The sequence below is a fragment of the Podarcis pityusensis genome (genome assembly GCF_964106645.2).
Source record: "Podarcis pityusensis genome assembly, chromosome: 10".
NCBI lineage: Eukaryota > Metazoa > Chordata > Lepidosauria > Squamata > Lacertidae > Podarcis > Podarcis pityusensis.
The window spans coordinates 68,006,166-68,027,650 of NC_138035.1; the positions used below are offsets into that span (position 1 = coordinate 68,006,166).

General features: G+C 41.3%; 1 protein-coding gene across 3 annotated transcripts in view; it reads left to right on the top strand.

Moving 5' to 3' along the window:
* The window catches only part of LAMB1 (laminin subunit beta 1), a 58,343-nt gene that overhangs the window by 31,840 nt on the left and 5,018 nt on the right, over positions 1-21,485 (top strand). For all 3 annotated transcript variants that reach the window (XM_081023403.1, XM_081023401.1, XM_081023402.1), the window contains 10 exons: positions 167-391; positions 3,978-4,195; positions 6,329-6,425; positions 12,361-12,730; positions 15,697-15,881; positions 16,197-16,438; positions 18,280-18,483; positions 18,895-19,039; positions 20,523-20,730; positions 20,957-21,098. In XM_081023403.1, the coding sequence (XP_080879529.1) occupies positions 167-391; positions 3,978-4,195; positions 6,329-6,425; positions 12,361-12,730; positions 15,697-15,881; positions 16,197-16,438; positions 18,280-18,483; positions 18,895-19,039; positions 20,523-20,730; positions 20,957-21,098 (2,036 nt within the window). The remainder of the gene's footprint in view (positions 1-166; positions 392-3,977; positions 4,196-6,328; positions 6,426-12,360; positions 12,731-15,696; positions 15,882-16,196; positions 16,439-18,279; positions 18,484-18,894; positions 19,040-20,522; positions 20,731-20,956; positions 21,099-21,485) is intronic.

Here is a 21,485-nt window from a genome sequence, read left to right on the forward strand (position 1 = left end):
TTCTTGTTTGTTGTGTGTTAAGTTTCTCCAGACAAACTTCCATCCTGCGTCTTAGCACATACCTTGATCTTTTCCTCCCCTTTATCATGCTTTCTTTTGTAGCTAATGTTTATGTTTGAGTGAGCTGAAGAGATTTCTTCTTCCTTTGATTTGGTTTGTTGAGCAGGGAGCAGATGTGGTGAGTGTGCTTCTGGTTTCTTTGGAAACCCTGAGGATGTTGGTGGAATTTGCCAGCCCTGCCAGTGCAACAACAACATTGACTCAACTGATCCGGAGGCCTGCGACAAGACGACTGGATTGTGCCTGAAGTGCTTGTATCACACAGAGGGTGAAAACTGCCAACTGTGTAAACACGGTTATTATGGCCGGGCTGTTCAGCAGGACTGTAGAAGTAAGTAGGGGAAGGTCTCTGCTCCTGACCTTTGCAAGCATCACTTTTATTCTTTTAAGCAGGAAGGTATTATTTGGTGCACTGGGAATTTGCAGATTGGGAGCATAATCCTTCATTAAAGGTCAACAGATAACTCAAACCTAGTTTGAATGGGGCACTTAAGTGAAGAAGAACTCCAAGCCTGATCTTGAAAAGATGAGGCTTTTGTGTGAGAGAAGGCTTTCTTGTTAGCTTTCATTGTTTTCTTCTTATCAGGAGAAAAGCCCAAGCCATTTCCTGCAGCCCCTCAGGCTTTGGAGGAAGAAGAGGGGATTGTCTTTTGTTTACAGAGACATTCCTGGTAAAGAGTAGAAGTGGATTTCTGAAAAGTCATAGGGGGTGGGGAGAGAATATGCACCATAACAAGCAACAATATTCAGAAATCCTCTTCTTCTACTCTTTGCTTTTCTGTTATATTTTATGCATCAGGCAGTAGTGAATAACCTCAGCTGATAGGTATAGAACTATATGTCTTAAGAAAAACGCTTAAAAGTGTGTGTTTAAAAGTTTTATGCTGTGAAGTGTGACCTAGAAACTAGCAGTGTTTTAATGTTTAGATGTATGGACTGCCCCATCCCAAAGGCTTCAGGTATGCTTCCTTATCTATTAATCTTTTCAAAACAATCTCCTGAAGTAGATCAGTATCATTTCCATTTTAAACTTTGGGAATATACCATGAGAACTGGTTCTTGCTCTGTGCCTGCTTATGAGTCCATGGCTGAAGCAGTATTTTAATGCAAATCTCATAGTTCCTACCAGGTGGATAGTGGTTGTTTTGCTCCCCAAGAATGAAAAACCTAAAGAGAGTGAGTTTGTTGGATCAGGCGATGTTCACAAATGAGAGAAGCTGAGCTTTTGAATAATGCAGATAGTTGTGAGAATTCATTGAGAAAATTAAATTTTGAAACCTGACTTCAGCCCAGCAACTTCATTTTGCTTTGACATGTAGAGAGCAAGTGGGGGATATGTAGGAAATGACTCACAGATGCTGCTTATATTCTTGTGTCTGGAGCAGGGAAATGACAGCTGCTGGAGACATTTATGCTTGGTGGGCCTCTTTTTCTCCACACACCCCCCCCCCATACTAGGACCTCATTTTCACACCATTGTATATACCGGCCCACTAAACTCTCATCCTTCCTATAATCTTTTGGAAATATAAAAGTGGCTACAGAGAAATAAATCTTGTTCTGCTGGGGTTGGAATCTTTACAAAGATTTTTAACCAGTCTCTGGCCCAAGCCACTGTTCCACCCTGTCTGAAATCTGCTACCATTATACCCCTGCCAAAAACATCAAAGATAGACAGTCTGAATGATTTTCGCCCTGTGGCGCTGACACCCATTATAATGAAATGTTTCGAAAAACTGGTGAGGAAGCGCATCTTATCTTGTCTGCCAGTGGGACTTGACCATTACCAGTTTGAGTACAAGGCAAAGAGATCCACAGAGGATGCTGTGGCAATGGCTTTACATGCTGTCCTGACTCATTTGGAGAAGCAAGGGAACTACGCGAGACTGTTATTTGTAGACTTTAGTTCTGCATTTAATACTATTCTTCCGCATAGATTGGTGCCCAAATTATTAGACCTGGGACTTCCACCATGTTTGTGCAGGTGGATATTAGACTTTCTATCAAACCGTTCCCAAAGGGTCAGGTTGGGTTCCCACGTCTCTGCGGATCTCATCACGAATACGGGGACGCCTCAGGGGTGCGTGTTGAGCCCACTTTTATACACGCTCTATACAGCTGACTGTGCCCCCAAATACCCCACTAATAAGATCATTAAGTTTGCAGATGATACAACGGTGGTTGGTTTAATTACGGCTGGAGAGGGGGAGACGGCCTATAGGAAGGAAGTTGAGCAGTTGGGGGAGTGGTGCAGGAAAAACAACTTTCTGCTTAACTTAAAGAAAACAAAAGAGATCATTGTGGACTTTAGGAAATGTAAATTGAATATTCAGCCACTTATCATTGAGGGGAAGTGCGTGGAACAGGTCTCAGTTTTTCGATTTCTGGGAATGGAGCTGAGAGACGACCTAACCTGGGGAGAGAACAGCAAAGACCTGGTGAAGAGAGCACAGCAGAGGTTATATTTTCTGAGAATCCTCCAGGAAAACAATCTCTCAAAGGACCTGTCGATGGCATTCTACCATTGCACTGTAGAGAGCGTACTAACTTATTGTCTGTGCGTGTGGTTTGGGAGCTGCACGGCCAGGGAAAAAACAATGCTATCCAGGGTTGTAAAGACTGCAGAGAGAATTATTGGGTGCACTCTTCCCACCTTAGATCAAATCTATGCTGCCAGGTGCCATAAGAAAGCGGCAGAGATAGCACATGATAGTACGCACCCCGGAAATGATCTCTTTCAGCTTCTGCCTTCTGGAAGAAGGTATAGGGTTATAAAGGCCAGGACTAGCCGCCTGAAAAACAGTTTCTACGCTAATGCAATTCTGGTTCTAAACGCAGCATAAGGGGTTTCTGTAGTATAGTGTGTTTTAAAATGGGGTTTTAGAGTTTTTAGGGGTTTTTGAATATTTTATGTAGTTTTGTAGTAGTTTTATGTAGTTTTGTGGTAGTTTTATGTAGTTTTTATGTAGTTTTATGTAGTTTTCAATTTCATTGTTCCGCAAGGGACAATGACAATAAAGATATCGTATCGTATTGTTGAGTTGTCCCAGCAAGACAGCAACTGTGGTGTGGTTCTGGCTTGCAGCCTCTGCCCCTTAGTCCCATTCCCCCATGTGGAAGTTAGGTTGAGAAAAACGATCTTATTGCACCAAAGGGAGGTTTTCCTCCCCCCAAAACTGGTTCTTGCAGATTTTTTTTCTTCCATTGCTGGGACCTAAAACTGCTGGTCAGTTTAATCTGGATCCTGTGGCAGTTTATTTCCTGGGGTAAAATCCTAAAAAAACCTCAACAACTACTTCAATTCTAAAAAAAGGTCAACAACTTTGGTCGGCCCTTTGGTTGGCCCTCACGGCCCTTCACTTCATCAAATCTGGCCCTCTATGAAAAAAGTTTGGACACCACTGACTTATGCCAATGGGAGCTTTTCTCTAAGCCTAATTGCTGAGGGAAGTGGTTGCTCTTTTTCCGAAATGGTGGCAGGGAAGGATTCATCCTCCCTTCCCTGCACTCAAAGAAATTATGCTTTGGGGGTTGGGATCAGGCAAGATCCCACTGCTGCCAATGGGAGCTTTGTTGCCGTGTCTTGATTGCCACACAAGGCACTTTTCATTGGAGTGGAAGCTGATAAGGGAAGTGTTAACCCTTCTCTTCCCATGAACTCTTATTTTGACAAAATACCACCCCCCCTGTGAAGGAAAAGCAAAAGAGAGGAGGCAACCTTTCCTACTACTGGCTTTGGCCTTGCCCACCCTGGTTGCGCAGCCTGGAAGAGATTATCCCCAGGGAACGTGACCCTTGATATCTCACAAAGCTTCTCCAAATCTGCTACAATGGCTTATTACATGTCGCAGTTTGATAACATATTAATCACCCAAGTGTACTGCAACACGTTACATTCTCTGCTCTTTCACCCCCAGAGTGTGTCTGCAACTACTTGGGAACAGTGCGTGAGCATTGCAACAGCACTGAAGAATGTCAGTGTGAGAAAGAAACTGGCCAATGCCAATGCCTTCCTAATGTGATTGGACAGAACTGTGACCACTGTGCCCCCAATACTTGGAGGTTGGCTAGTGGGACAGGGTGTGAACCATGTGGCTGTGATTCTGAACGTTCCTTTGGCTCATCTTGTAACGAGGTAAGAAAAGCTGATTGCTGTAGAGTCAGACCATTCAGGGCTAGCTCTTCTCTCCCACCGCTGCTACTACTGCTATGACTACTACTCCTACTAATATTTTATTTATACCCTGGCCACTCTGGGTGGCTTCCAACGCATAAAAACATAATAAAACATCAAACATTAATAGTAACAATCTGATCCAATATAAAAGTCACAATAACTTTAAAATAAACAACTTATATCAAACAAAGCAACATTCAACAATACATCAGAATCTAATAGTAAACAGTAAAATTAAACTTAGCACACTATCTCACATTTGAGAAGTTTAATAGCAGCAAGAACATGTGATGTTGATAATGGTAAGAATATGAGATAACAATAATAGTATGAGATCTAATGGTAGTGTTGGCCGTTCTATCTAATTTTTTTATTGCGTTTGCTTAAACTTGTATTCTGCCTTGATATTTCATCTGAATAGAGGGTGTAGAAACGTGTTTAGGAATTAAATAAATTCACATGCCACAGGGATTTTAAATAATCCAACAGAAAGCAACTCTGTGCATACTGAGCTCTGTGAGTTTTGTATGTACCAGTTTTGTTTGTTGTCTTAATATTGAGGAGCATTCAAATGCATGTTCTTGCAAAAGTCACACTATTTGAGTACAGTGGATGACTATTGTATCACAGTGTTTGGCAGTATGACAAATTGCTTTGTATTAGTGTTGAGAGAGAATTTCCAACAGGTTATTTTGGCCAGTGGCCCTGTGGGCTGTTTGCTTTAGCTTGACTTGCCTGCTTACATAAATCTATAGCTGCTTGTTCTGCTGGCATCATTTGTACATGGTGCCTGCTGCCTGCAAAATCCTGTTTGGACCTGACTTAATTTACCAGGGGAATCAGGGTCTGGTACATAAGATTGTCGTGCTCTGGGACATGGCAATCAGCTGTGAGTGGTGCTGAAAAGTTACATCAAGGATAATGGTTAAAATTTAATATCCCATCAGATGTGATGATGCTTTAGATGTTTCTTGAAGAGCTATTGCTGCAGCAATTGCTACAATGCAGACTAGCTATGACTTGAAGTAAAAACCCATTCATTTCACTAATTCATTCATAATCACCTGATGATTTCCATAGAAGGTTGCATTAACAGTTGAAAACATTTCTCTACAGAGTTAGTGTGCCACACATTTGCACTTGGTATACAGTACTAGGAAGCAGCGGCCGACTGATCTGCTAACTCATGTTATATGCAGCAAAATACACACGTGTAATTGTCACACATAATGGGTTGCTCCCTAATTCTTACATGAAACCAAGAAGCTTGCTGATATTTCAAGTTCCTTTTCTCTTTATTAATGTGACATTCAACCTGATTTTTCTATTTACTGAGCCTTTGCAAGTATTCAGAGACCACAAAAGGTAATAACGGGAAGAGCATGTGCTCAAAACTATGTTGGTGTGGTATATTATGTATATTTGTGTATTCATTAATATGAACCATTGTAATTCCTTTGAAAATCTGATGAACTGTTAATACTAAAGGACCTAATACAGCTACTTGAAAGTGTTCTTCACCATAAGCTTGAAACCCTGCAAGTAACTGATATGAAGTCGGAAACAGTGGAATCTATTGTTTAGCCAACTTCTGTTATTGTAAAGATATGAAAGTTACAGAGAATGCTAGGTGTGGGAGATCCATATTTTCAAAATGAATTGCAACCGAGGGAGAAGAATTTGAATTGACACTGTGGTACTGGAAAGGGCTTAATCCTTTCTCCTGTTCCACTTTTCCAATGGAATATGTCTTTGTGTGTGTGTGATCTTTGACCTGCAGTCTCAGCTGCAAGGGGAACATCCTTTCTTGGGGAAACAGTGCAAGAAGTATTGGTTATCTGAGTAGCCTCTTCCTGAGCTGCTATTGACTTTTAACAAAACTAACCGAGATCCTATCTAAGGATTTCCAGAGTCATGTGTACCATGTCCATAATTCTGATAGGTGGCCAGTTAACATTTTTAGCTCTTTTGACACTTAATGTATCGTATTGGCAGATGGCTCTAGTGGCCTAATAAAGTCCCTGTGACTTGTTCACTTTGTGAAATGCACCCTGTTCAGCTTATTTTTGTTGCATTTGTTTGAATTAACAGTTTACTGGGCAGTGCCAGTGCATGCCAGGATTTGGAGGGCGCACATGCAACGAGTGCCAGGAGTTTTTCTGGGGTGATCCTGGTGTGGACTGCCAAGGTGAGCACATTACTTTCATTGTTCCGCGTGCATTATTAGCCTTTTGAAGGAGCACTTCTGTATGTGAAATCTGCATGCGTTTCCCATATTGTAGCTTCTGCTGAGGTTGGGAGCCGAGAGATAATTGCTGATAGCTTGCCCTGTGCCTATGCGTGTAGAAAGGAAACAAAGCAGCATTCATATCTGCTCCCTCATGCTATGTTGCAAGGAATTAGATACACGAGAGAACTATGATTCTATAGTGCATTCATTAGCCTCTTCATGTTGCAATGTTTGTTACTATACAGCACTTAAAAAAGAAGCTCCCTGATCTTGGCTGGCTTTTTAAAAAATGCTATTTTTGTGAAACTAAATTTAATTCTAGTAAGGGTTTGGTTTTGAAGTGGATTTTTGCAGCTTTGTAACAGAAATGGTAGACTGGCTTTAGATGATAGAGATTTAGATGTTCATTTTCTAGTTTATAGTAGTTGGTTTTTTCATATTGTTAACAAAAATAATGTGAAAAGAGTATTTTCAGTTTTTCACATGGGGAGAAAAGTGTCTTCTCGTTTTGGTTCTGTAAGAAAAGCACAGCATAGAATAAAAGGGGAGCAGCACCTAGGTGTATAAATAAATTAAGAACTCATTTACTGAGACATGCTTTGTAAATATGCCTGATCACTTCAATTGCTATCCAAACCAGAACACCATACACATTTAATGCCACTTAAAGCACATTACTTATGCCAAAGAACTCTGGGCACTGTAGTTCACCCTTAACAGAGCTACAATTCCCAGCACCCTGAACAAAATACAGTTCCCATCATTCTTTGGGGAAAGCCTCTTAGGCTTTCACATTGTGCCGTTAACTATGGTGGTTGCCTCACCTCTAAAAGGGTACTGAAGAGCTGGAAAGGGTTCAGAAAAGGGCAGTCAAAATGATCAAGGGGTTGGAAAGGTTCCAACTTTTGGGTCTTTTTTGTTTGCAGAAAAGGTAAGTAAGAGAGGGCATGATAGAAGTGTATAAAAGTATGCACAGTCTTGAGAAAGTGATAGAGAAAAGCTTTTCTGCCTCTCTCATAAAACTTGAACCCTGGAGTACCCAATTAAGCTGAGATTCAGGGCAGACAGAATATAGTTCTCCATACAGTATATAGTTAAACTATGGAATTTGCTCTTAGAAGAGGTAGTGATGGCTACCAACTTGAATTACCGTATTTTTTGCTCTATAAGACTCACTTTTTCCCTCCTAAAAAGTAAGGGGAAATGTGTGTGCGTCATATGGAGGCTGCTTGGCTATCCCAGAAGCCAGAACAGCAAGAGGGATTGCTGCTTTCACTGCGCAGCGATCCGTCTTGCTGTTCTGGCTTCTGAGATTCAGAATATTTTTTTCTTGTTTTCCTCCTCCAAAAACTAGGTGCGTCTTGTGGTCTGGTGCGTCTTATAGAGCGAAAAATACGGTACTTTAAGAGGAGGATTAGACAAATTCATGGAGCGTAAAACCTGAATGGCTACAAGCCACAACGGCTATGTTCTGCTTCCACTATTGGAAGCAATATGCCTCTGCTGAATAGAGATGGCAAGTCTAGTAACTGCAGACGATTGCACTCAGGTCCTTGTGAGTTTCCCATACACATCTGGTTGTTTACTGGGAGAAGAGAGTGCTGAACCAGATGGGCCTCTAGTGTGATCCAACAGGGTGCTTCTTATTTTTTTAAATTCTGAAAAATTCAGATCTAGTCGTATTCACTGGATTTCAAACCAATTCCTGCTGAAGTGTGTATTTGCGTGAATCTGGGTATCTAGAAGCTGCATTTAAAAATTGTTTCCGCTGAATAAAAAGGCCCAAATAACTTCATTTTTTGGCATCAAGTATATAAAGGATTAGCCATTACACAGGGGGGAAATTGTGTTTAATGGGTAGGCTGGAATCAGATCAGAATTCTATTATCTTTCAAGACTAAATGACTTTGTTATGAGAGTCCAAATCCTACTGAATCCCCCAGATTTCCTCTTTCTGGAAGAGCATGCCTAAGAGACAAAAATACTGGTTAGCTTGGGATTTAGCATTAAAATAGGGCATATTGCCAGGAGCTTTTGGAGTATTGTTTTAAATTAAAATGCAGTTGTGCTTGTTTTAATTCAACACAACTGCTAATATTTGCATTGTATGTATTATTGAATAAAAACCTCAAGAACAGGAAGAAGAGATGGGGGAAAGTTTTGTACTTATTGTTTTCTAACAATAGTAGTTACTGAAGGTAGGATATCTGAAATTTTCAGAAGTTTCTCAAAGGTGTACTTAGGTAGGTGCAGGTCTGTTTCTATGAAACAGGTTTAGAAAACATGTAAACACTTGCAAAACTCTAAAGCATCCCATCAACTGAGACCTGGTTCACAGGTATTCACAGGCTAGTTCACGGGTATTGTTTCTGTGACCTTCCAAGGTTATCTCAGGTTTCCAAGCCTGGTTTGAAAGGCAAGCACAAACCATAGATTGTTAGTTCAGATGTAATGACAAACTATGGTTTGCCTGGATTAGGAAGTAACTGACCCTGAACACACAAGGAGGAATAAAGCACTCAATTCTAGATTTTATAAGCTATGACTTGAAGGGTAGCAAACATTATGCAAGAACTATATTTCAGCTTGACTGCTGTTCAAAACTGTTTACATGTGAGGATATACAGCATTAGGTAAAAGAAACTGGAGCATACATAGTTTAATTTTACTGACACCATTAATTCAGTTCAGACCTATGTTTTTAGCTAATATATATACTATCTCAGCCATCACCAACCTGATGTTCTCCAGATGCTTTGGACTACAACTCCCATAAGCTCCAGACAGCCAGATGTCTTTCAAGCGTGTTTTTTGTCCTCCATTGGGAAAATAAGATGTTTTTTGTCCTCCATTGGGAAAATAAGAATAACAACCTAATGATTTTGCATAAACGTCATCATCTACAAGATGTCTGTGTGCTACAGGGGTTGTCATAGCCAAATGAGGAAAAAAACAAGGGGAATTTTGCATTTTGGTACGTAAGATAAGAGACTTGCAATGTCTTCATCATGTTCTATGGAACTTGGGTGTCCTAGAGATCCCGTTCAATAAGAGTTTTCTAGCTACATACATTGTAATTGTGGAATGTATGAGATTTGGCTTCTTTACATTTTTATTAGGATTGTCTACTCCAGGCATCCAGATGTGCTACCTAGGGATTTTTCACTGACGTTGTTTTTTTTAAAAAAACATTCCTCTATTCCACATGTGTATTGTTCTAATCAAGTACTGGATGATCCAGCAACAGTTAGTGTTCCCAAGTGTGTCCAGCACTAGGAAGTTCGCATGGGATTTTTCCAAGTACATGCTATCCTGATTTGATCCTCTAAAGAGTTTCTGAGGAGTATGGAATAGCTTTTTAGTGTTTATTCAATAGTCAAAAATAAAAACAAGAAAAAAATTGGGGGCCCTGAAGAACTGTAGCACACAGAAATTAGGTAGGAAATAGGATTGCACTTGATTCACTGCTAGTCATATAGGACTCATTTTTATTTGTATATTTACTTATATTTTACTATTACATTTATATACCACCTTTATCTTCCAAGGGGTTCAAAGTAGGGTACTTGGTTCTCCTTCCCATTTCATCCTCAACCCTGTGAGGTAGGTTAGGCTAAGAGATGGTGACTGGCCCAAGGTCTCTCAATGAGCTTTCATGGTTGATTGAGGATTCGAACCCCGGCCCAACACTCTAACCATTACACCAGGGAAATGCCATTGTTAGGTTCTTTAGGGGCACTGGATCATTTACAGAGCTCTGTACCAGGTTGATTGGTTATCTTGACAGATTTATTTTGACATATAAGCAGAAGAGGGATCAAATTATTTATCACTTTTAATTCTTCTGTAGTTACCTGTTCATACATAGCACTAAATTATGGTTTATTCAACTACACACACACACACACACACACACACACACATACGTATTAAAAGTTCTGTATTATCCTTGTTACAACTGGAATTTGGTCTTTTCGTATACCATAAATGAACATGCAATTTTGTGTTCTGTTTATTATATTCATAAAAATGCCTCTGAATCACAGACATTTGAGGCAAAATCCTTCAAAGAAAAGATAAATATAAATGCCCATTCATTTCAGTGTGATCAGGATCGTGTGCTGAAAAGCGAAACAAAAAATAACTTGACATGCTAAAATGGATTGAATGTGTAATGTGATATTATTTTGGGATCTTCAAGAGAAGGCAGCCATATATACTGGTGGGCTTCTGTTTTCGTTACACCCATGTAAGGAATCCGAATAATTCACCATTATCCAGATAGTCTAATTTCCCACAAAGTAATAATAGTTTACTGGTGGTGGAAAGGGTTAAGTGCCTCCTTTCCCCTTCAATCTTCAAAGAGGAATGAGTTGCCGGAGGGGGTTTAAGAGGGGGTTTATGTTCCATTGCAATTCACTGTGGGAATGCTGAAGTCTCTTTGATGGAAATAAAACCCCTTGTGTTGGCTTATAATTCTGAGAACAAAAAGGCCATTTTGTTAAATTGCACCAACATAAGTTGAACAGCAGGACAACACATTTTTTTTGTATCCTATGTATTGAATTCCTCTCTACAAGAAAGCTGGTTTTGTTTATGGTAACTTGTTCTTTTAAATGGTTTTTAAGAAACTTGGCCAAGAGATGTGAATATTTAAATAGCAGTATGTGCCCAAAGTATTAGCCCAACCCGAAGCTTCCCTTTCTTACATGTTCTTATGGGAAGTTTGAATATTTGTGGAAGAAACCTTGACAATAGACCACAACATCCAGACAATACCTTACAGGATTCCTGATTGATGGATCATTTGCATATGTTAAATTTGTGATGCCTTTTTGAAGGATGTGGCATTTTCCTATGGGCTTTACATTGCTGGGAGTCAAACTCCTGTCATTTTGGATGCTGGCAGCATGTGCCTTTTAAAAATGATTCCATTTCATTTCACCTGTAGCTGTGATGGAAAGGATTCTCCCAACTGTCTCATTCCATGTTAAAATGAAGCTTTTCAACACTAGTAGCTTCTAGTTTTCTTGTCCTGCCTGGCTATTTGGGGTCGACTAATGGAAAGTGCCAACTACCTATTGATTGTAAATTCTATTTCTGCTACACTAATAAGCGCGGTCCAGAGCCATTCATATCCATGGGAGTTTTGTCATTGACCTTAGTGGGATGTAAAGTGCATTCATAGTGCAGACTGTTGGTCTTCAGACTGGTGGGACGGAACCTGCTGGTGGGTCATGGGTTGATTTAAAGTGGGTCACAACAGTAGCCATACAACATACCATCATGCGAATATATTTCAATAAATTAAGAAACATGGCTCCAAGGTCTGAAAATCTTGCAGACTACTGGTTTTTAGACTATAGTACAAATACTTTTGATGAGAAATAAAACAGCTAAACTTAACCAGTACTGCACTTTAAACCCTGTGGATTATCTCTGACCCACATGTGGGGAGCAGAAGCAAGAAAGGGAGGAGAATTGGGAGTGTCAGGAACAGGGAGGCACTCCCTTGTATCAGTTCACTAATTCACATTTAATTTGCACGCATTTCACTTCTATTCCAACCTTCCTCCAAGGAATTCAGGGCAGCAAACATAAGCCTCACAGCAACTTTCTGGAGCAGGACAGGCTAAGGTGTAAGACAGGCTTCAGTAGGGACATTATGGTTGGATAGAGATTTGAATGCAGATCTCGTTGGCGTTGGCATGCACAGCTATGGAGTGTGATCTGGACATTCGCCCACCAAATAGATGGATAATCCCCAAGCTGCAGGAGTAGCAATTTTTCAGGAGAATTGGCATGGTTTTGTTCATTTGTAAAACCGCCGCCTTATTTGGTGGTTCCCCGCCCCTGGTTTGTGGTGTCTCCATTTATTTTTGTCTCTTTTCAGCTTGTGACTGTGATCAACGTGGCATCCAGACCCCACAATGCAACCGCACGACTGGGCAATGCATCTGTAATGCAGGGGTTGAGGGAACCCGTTGCGATAAGTGCACCCGAGGCTACTCCGGCACCTTCCCAGACTGTGCACCGTGTCACCAGTGTTTTGCTCTTTGGGATGTCATCATTAGTGAGCTGACTAACAGGACACAGAGATTCCTGGAAAGAGCGAAAGCCCTGAAAATCACAGGGCTCAGTGGTCCTTACCGGCAGACACTCAGCTCTGTGGAGGAAAAACTGAATGAGATTAAAAGTATCATTGCTCAAAATCCTGCTGCTGAGCCTCTTAAGAACATTGGAAATCTATTTGAGGAAGCAGAGTAAGTGTGGCATAAAACACAAATAGTGTTCTTTCGCATTTGCTCAGACATGGGGAGTGGGGATCTCGTCATTCTGCAATTTTAATTAGACTTGTAAGCAGAAAGTAAAGAAAAAGAAGGTTGGAACTGTGCCTTACAGTGATTATGGAAAATTTGAAGGAAACTGTGAAACTGCTTTTCAATTAACAAGGTGGCACACCTGTTCATTCCTTATCTTCTCCCTGAGTATAGGATAGAGACTTCCGTTAAAATGAAGGAATGTGGGATGAGAAATGATGTGCTTGAAATGTTCAGCCTCTAGCAAATTGCTCCTTCCTGTCCCTCCTTTCAGTCTAAGGAAGGGAAACTGCAAGACTGATTTGGTTTCTTGATACCACCAGTTGTTTTTGTAGCCTTAATGACAGTCGAGCAATTAAAGTAGCTTAACTGTATTAGGCAACTTAATTGGGTACAAATTAGGTGACTTAACTGTACCAACTTCTGTTAATGGATGATCATACAATCCTTTCAGGTTTTTAGTTTAACCTAACAGCTTGTGCACTTTCCCCTGCAGAACTTGGTCCTGCATAAGAAAAACCAAAATACATTACCCCTTTTAGTACTTTGTATGCATTCGGCACCGACCATTTCCCTTGGAGCGCTGTGCAATAATTTCCCCCCACTGCAGATGATAATTTAAGAATTAAGCACTGTTGAACATGTTTAGACATAATTTATACCCACCCTGATTTGTACTTTTATCAGTTGCGAAGACCTGTTGTATGCATGCCAAAAGAGAGGTTTCAAAAACTGCAGTTTCAGAATCTCAGGCTTGGCAGACGACCACAGCACAGTCTTGCCCAAGTGTTGTCTCGCAAGGGCTTTCAGTACCTTTTGTTTTCTGGCACTGTTATTCTTCAGGTGGTGCCAAATTATAAGCAACTCCTGTATGGATTAGCCTGTGTGAATCAACTTTCCCCCAGTATTATCAGTGTGGTCTTGCTTTGGTTTACTCGCCTACCCTGTTTGTGAGTTTTGCTTGCCATAATATAGATCTTACTACTGGATCTTCTTTATTTTTCAGTTATGCAGTTTTAAGGCACACACAGAGAAATTTCCCAAGAAAATATCTCGGAGAGTTAAAAATGCAAAAACAAAACAATTGCCATGCCCTAACAACTCCTTAATTCACATGCATCTTTGAAGAAAGAGTTCACTACATTCTCCCTTCCTTGCTAAACTGTTGTTGCATTTTTAAAGCTATAATAAGCAGCAGCATTTGAACACTAGTTTTCTACATTCAGTTTTCATTTGCAGAACAAATCCATCTCAAACGATGCATGATGGAGAGAAGTGTTATTAATTCAGGGCCTAACTCTGACTACTTGCCCTTGTTGGTCCCACCCTAGGAACAAAAGAAGTCATGCTAGATCAGGCCAGAGGGCCATCGAGTCCTCGTTCTCACAATGGCCAACCAGGTGCCTATGGGAAGACTGCAAGTAGGAATTGAGTTGAACAGCACTCTCCCCACCTGGTATTACCAGCAATTGGTATATGAAGGCATACTCCCTTGGCCACTGGAAGTACCGTATTTTTCGCTCTATAGGACGCACCTTGTTTTGGAGGGGGAGAACAAGAAAAAAAATTCTCCCCCTCTCTGCTCAGCGCCCCTTCAGCGAAGCGGCAGGAGAAACGGAGCCCCTTCCATTTCTCCTCCCGCTTTGCTGAAGGGGCGCCACGCAGCTCTCCCTCTCTGCTGAAGCCGGGAGAGTCTTGCTCTCCCGGCTTCAGCAAAAGGAACCCAAAGCCTTCGGAGCGCAGCGCGAGGTCCCACCGTGCTCCAAAGGCTTCAGGCAGCTATCCCTGAAGCCTGGAGAATGAGAGGGGTCGGTGCGCACCGACCCCTCTCGCTTTCCAGGCTTCAGCGAAAGCAACGCGTAGCCTCCAGAGCGCAGAGGGAGCGCTCCCACTGCACTTTGGAGGCTTTGCGTTGCTATCGCTGAAGCCAAGGAGCCTGCATTCGCTCCATAGGACGCACACACATTTCCCCTTAATTTTTGGAGGGGAAAAAGTGTGCCCTATGGAGCGAAAAATACGGTATAATATAGCCATCATGTTGCCCTACCCTAAAAATTCCTACTGAGCTTTTGCACAAAACATTTTCCACAGGCATTTTCCACATGTGAGGGTTAGGGAAAGTGGGTCCTGTTCCCTGCTGTATGTGCATTTGGTGTAACTGAGGACTACAGAAGAACACAAATGCTGGGACAGTTGTTATAGTAGGGTTAAGGAGAATTTCCCCTTTTTAAAGCAAGATACCTTGCACAAATACATTAATATCTCATTTCATTTGTTCAGAGGTTGAGTCCATGCAGATAATGCACATGCCCAAGGACTGATTCTCTAGGCTTGGCAACTTCCCTCAAAATGTTGTTTATGTTCATTATGATGAGTCCTACTTTGTGTTAAACGTGGAGGAAGTCTACAGCACAGCCAGCTTCCATTTTGTCTCATATTTTACGGAATAAAATAATCTATTATGCATTGACCCTCCCACCCCTTAATCATAACTAGTTCGTCTGTGAAAGAGTCTGTGAAAAATAAATTAACAACCATTTGTTAACTATGTGGGATACAAAAGAAATTATGTATGGATTCTATGAGCCAATGCTATGACCTATGCAGTTGGCAAAGTTCAAGCACATTACAGCAGACTTCTGGAATCCAGATTGAGTTAAATCTCACACAAAACAGCTGTTCTCTGAGCTCTTTGCTGCTTTCTGCTTATAAAATGTGATTTTGTTTTTAAGCCACAAATTCTGATTAATGAGTATTTTGAGTAGGGAAGTTGTAACAAACTCATTAACCACATTCTTGGGGTGAAAAGGAAGGAATTAACCTATCATTTGGATTTATTTATATTTTAAATTCAAGGCCAGTAGGTTTTTGTTTTGTAACAATAAATGTTGGTTCTGTTTGGTTCACAGGAAGTTAACAGCAGATGTTACAGAAAAGATAGCTGAAGTAGAAGAAAAAGTATCCAAGGTGGCCTCTGAAAGCAATACCACAGACACTCAACTGAGCACCCTTGAGGCAGATGCAAAGAGCCTAGACAATGTTGTGAAAGAACTTGCAGAGCAACTAGAATTCATAAAAATATCTGATGTTCGGGGTCAGTGTTTGTATGCTTGTGTTTTGGGAATAAGTTTAATTAGGGGGGAGGAATCCAACCAAAATTAAGTGCTTTGAATTATCATTTATTTCAGAGCAACAAAATTAAGTTTGTGCTTAATATGCCCAGTCAATTATATGTGCTTAACGATGGCTGTAGCATGCCTTTCATTTTCTTGGAAGAGCACGCAGAGATCTTGGGTCTGTTGACTTCCAGGGCAATTACACCCAGTGTATTGTGTACATGCTTCTCATGTTACAATTTCAAATGAGGCCAGCCAGAATACTCAATAATCATCACATTGGATTTTTGCAGGAGCCTTGGACAGCATCACCCAGTATTTCCAGAGGTCCCTGGATGCTGAAAGGAGAGCCAATGCCTCAACTCTTCTTCCTGGTAGTGTAGTAGAGCAGTCAGCTGAAATGCGCCTAGAGGTGGAGAGCTTGATGAATGAGACTGAGGCCAGCTTCAAGGCTAAGCAAGAAGAGCAGTCACGCCTCTTGGATGAACTTGCAGGCAAGCTCCAAAGTCTGGATCTTGCAGAAGTGTCTGAGAAGGTAAAGTGCAGAGCCTTTGGTAAAAGGGCCAGTGACTGCAGAAAAGGGCCAGAGAATGGTCATAAAACAAGAAGGGCTAAAAGACAGGAGCAGCGTTGAATATGCTGCATGTAAATGGAAAAGTGTGAGAGCTGCAGTTGGGCACATTGCAATGGATTACAGAGGCTAATGTGCTCTTTTACAGATACATTACAAATGAGGCACATATATAGAAAACTAAAGCCCTATTTAGGCAGTCACCTTCATGTATGGCGTAACAGGGAGAGAGGGGCTATTCTGTGTGGGGTGGTGGGCATTTCAAATTCCTGATCCCATCCACCCATGTATTGGGTGCTGAAGTGTGGAAGGGGGCAATAAAATCCCTCCTGCATAACAAGAGAACATAAATGAGAAGAGGGTCTAACCGGGCAGCCACTTTCTGGAACAAAAAAGAATGAGAATTCCTTTGGACCATTCAGTAATGATTGGAACGAAGTTTTAAAAAAGAAGGGACCAATGTTTTCCACAAGAAGGGAGTTTTGGGTTACAGCCACTGGCTTGAGAATATCTAATAAAAGTTCATTTTTTTCAGTTACTGGAAATTAGTAAGGACATAAGATGAGTCTGTTGGTTCAGGCCAATGACCCATCTAGGCCAGATCCTGTTCTCAGTGGCTGACCAGATGCATGTGCAAGTTGAACATGAGTGCAACAGCTGAAATCTGACCACCTGGTAATCAGAAGCACAGTACCTCTAACGATGGAGGTAGAACATGGCTATTATGGCTGCTAGCAACTGATAGCCTTGTCCTCCATGAATTTGCCTGATCCTCTTTTAAAGCCATCCAGTTTGAGGACCATCATTGCCTCCTGTGGTGCAAGTTCCACAGTTTAGCTGTGTGTTGAGTGAAGAAGTACTTTCTTTTATCTGTTCTGAATCTTCCAGTGTTCAGCTTCATTGGATGCTCAGTGTTATGAGCGGGTGAGAATGCCTTTCTTTACCCACTTTCTCCATGCTATGCAGAATTTCTTAAAATTCTCTAAACTCAAAAGTCCGAAGAAGCTGCAACCTTTCCTCATAGTCATTCCACCCCTTTAATCATTTTGGTTTCCCTTTTCTGAACCATTTGGAACTCTACAATATCATTTTCTTGAGACTGTGCACTGTACCTGACAAGATAGCTAACCTAGGTAAATGGAGAGACACTTACTGCTCTGTCTAGCAACCTCACCCACCCACCCTGGTTTTAAGAAAATGCTAACCTTTCACTTTTGTTCATTCTTTTCTTGGGGTTGCCCAAAGGCAACTGCTGTTGTCAACATTCTGCTGTCAGTTATAATTAAAAGTAACATACTGTAGGCATAAGGTGGGCTAATCACTTCCCTAAAGCAAACTAGTGTGGCCAAGGTACCGCTCTCCCAAGGTGGAATAATTTCATGCTAACCCCTTCTCCTTTTCAAATGGGAATACTAAACTGTATCGAAATCTGATAGCCATGAAAGAAAACTGCACATGCAAATCCTGGTTACGTGCGTCTCAAAGGCCAATACAAACACTGAGGGGGCATAATTATTCACTGCCCGAGCTGTAGCAGTGCCCCTATGAGGAAAGGTCACCATGCTTGGGGCTTTTGTGTTTAGAAAAACAGGCCAGTACAGAAAGGAGCATCATAGAGGCGAAGAGAGTAGCAGGAGAATAAACATTTTCTAACAGCCTTTGTGTTCTCGATGGGGCTCTGGAAATTTGTCAAGCTGCAACTAATAGGATAGGGCTTTAGGGAGCTGGCTCGGAAATTTGTTTGGAAAGGGTGATAACCTCACCGCCACCCCACTCTTTCCTCTGTCTAATCCTGTCTGCTGCAGACGTGTGGAACTCCCCTCGGGGCTTCCTGTGCTGATTCAGAATGTGGTGGCCTGAGCTGCCGCACAGAAGATGGGAAAAGGAAGTGTGGAGGACCAGGCTGTGATGGGTTGGTTACTGTGGCCCACAATACCTGGCAGAAGGCAATGGATTTCGACAGAGACATACTCAGCGCTTTGGCAGAAGTTGAACAGCTCTCCAGAATGGTGATTTTATTATTGACTGTTGTTTTTAAAAGGTAGATCAACCAGAATGAATTTTAGAATAGTAATAAAAAGCTTAATCAGCAGATTGGGCAAGTCTGGACAATTGCAAACAAAACTTCTCCCCAAAATAATTGGTTCTTTACAGTTTGCATGATCCTGCTAAGTACCCTCATTAAAGAAAAAGGTCTGGCTTAAGTAGAGATTCCGATGAGTACTACACAAAGCATCTTGGGCTGTTTAAAATATTGTTGTGTTTACATCAATTTAAGAATGTTCTCTAACTTTTATGAGAACCGCTCTCACACAGCTTCAATGCTGACGAATTGCTTTCTCAATGTCTCTTCTTTTTATCCCTGAGCATTTTTAAAGATGGTCAGAAATAGAAAATAATGGCCCATTTATTTCACTTAGGTCTCAGAGGCAAAACAGAGAGCAGACGAAGCAAAACAGAATGCACAAGAGGTTCTCCTAAAAACCAACGCCACCAAAGAGCAAGTGGACCGGAGCAACAAGGATCTGCGGAATCTTATTAAGCAAATCAGGGAATTTCTGATGAGTAAGTCTTGTTTTAATATGGTTAGCCTGCTGTTTTGGGACTGTTGTGAATAAGCGCTTCCTCTTCTTAACCTAGTATTTTAATTATGCACATTTATTCAATTGCATGTACTTATATGAGACATTCCAAAGTCATGCGTAAACAAAAGGGTTTTCACTTTGTGCCTAGATTAAATCATTGCAACAGTTTTCTGGGGGGAATCCTATAGTATCTTTCCCATTCAAGCACCCCTCTCTTCCTTGGGACCATGTCCTCCTTTCTTAAGTTCCCATGCTTCCCTGTTGCTGCTGGAAAGGCAGACCAAGCTTGCTTTGGGTGTGTTTCTACTTCCTTCATTTATGTCTCTCCTGCCTGTTCTAGCCAATAGCTTTATGACTGCCCCATCCAATTCTGGCATCAGGGCAGCTCAGCTAATCACTGGTAGTGACTTCACTTCTCCCACTCCAACCCTTACTGTGTTACCATACAAAAGTGTACTGATGATTTGAACATCCTCTGAAGGCAGGAAACTGCGATGGGGCAACACGAAGAACTGCTTTTCCTCACATTCCACGATCAGTACACTTAGTGCTGAAGTGACTTTATTCATGGTACTTTGTGCGCTGAGAACCTGGATCAAAGTATTTGGGTTTTTCTAGGAGGAAAGTAGTTTGCAGAGTACAGATATAAATCCACCCACAAAGATTTAACTAGTGGCAACAAAGAGCAGTAAGATCATTATTCTTTGAAGAAGTTGGAATACGCTGCTCCCTTTTAACAGCATCCAAGATTGCTGGCCCAGAACATGTAGAACAGCTTATATAACTGCTTCAGCTCATCACACCAGCCTGATTAACTGCGTAGCATCACTCCTGTACAGGCAAAAAAATGGCTATGCAACACGATAGACGTTCACTTTTAGTGGAGATATATATATATATATATGCATGCAGAAACAGGATTTTTATCTGCTCCATGCAGTGTTGCATGCACATACACTCTCTCTCTTGACTTCTTCATCCATATAAGTCATAGAATGCATGAGCACCTTTTGTTATATAAGCTACAATGTTATATCAATTGCTCAGAGATTGAAGTAAGTTGAATGCAGGATGGAACGACCTGCATAATTTTAACTCTCCATATTACTCAAAAGTAATTTTGTCAATGACAGAAAGTTCATTACACTTGCTATGATACATTATTGATCAAAACCCACCACATGCCTGAGGCTGTCATTTATTTTTGATGTTACTTCCATCTGCCATTGCCCTTTGGCAAGAATTCCTTCCCAAAACTCAACTGCCTGATCAGATGCGAGATTCTTAAGACGTCTTAGAAATTCATCAAAGCTAAAGCACTTCCAAAGAGTGTGGACTTTTATACCTTTTTTTATTATAAAAAAGTGCCACCTGGCCCCTGTTTTTTCTTGGCTTTATAGGAAATAAAACGTGATGAGGAAGGGAGCCATCTCACTCACTGTTTCTGTTTACCATTTCAACAGAAGACAGTGCTGATCTGGACAGCATTGAGGCAGTTGCTAACGAAGTGCTCAACATGGAGATGCCCAGCACACCTGAGCAGTTGCAAACACTTGCAGATAATATTCGTGAACGGGTGGAGAGCCTTTCAGATGTCGAGACTGTCCTACAGCAGAGTGCCGGAGACATAGCAAGGGCAAAAACTCTGTTAGATGAAGCTAAAAAAGCCAGGTACCAATTTTTTACTCCCTCTTGCTCTGAAACAGGCTGTCTTTTTTACCTTTCAGCAGAATCCTAGGAGACTATATTTGTGCCCTGAAAAACGTTCAGTATTTAATAAGCATGTTGAGAAACTGGGAGTTAAGTTTAGCCTGTTGCATATTCTTTGAAAAGGCCAACCCAAAAGAATCCTTTTTAAGGAGAGTCTGTCCTTTTGTAATTAATTTCCATTCCACAGTAAAAGTGCAACAGATGTCAAAGTCACTGCAGACATGGTGAAAGAAGCTCTGGAAGAAGCCGAAAAAGCCCAAGATGCAGCTGAAAAGGCCATCAAACTAGCAGATGAAGACATACAAGGAACACAAGACCTACTTACCTCTGTGAGTTTCAGCCACCTAAATCTGCTTTTGGAAGCAGAGTTATGGCCATGTATGTTCTCGTGCTGTTTTACTTTTGTACAGGATACACAATAATCTTATCTTCTGGTTCATTCTATTATCACCTAATACTATCTGTTCCTTAAATCAGTGTTTCAATATAGCTAGGCTTTGTCTAGAAAAGTACAGAAACCGAGAAAACAAAAACAGCAGATGGTTGATGGCTGATTTGGGGTGGGATGGACAAGAAGCAGAAAATCCATTCACCACCCTTTGTACAAAAGCAGTGGAGGTAGAATGGAAGAAAGCCTTTGTTGCTAATGTACTGGCCCTGTTACATGCTCAGTCAGATACGGTGCCACTTGCATCCAGGTTGTTTGTCTTGCTGCC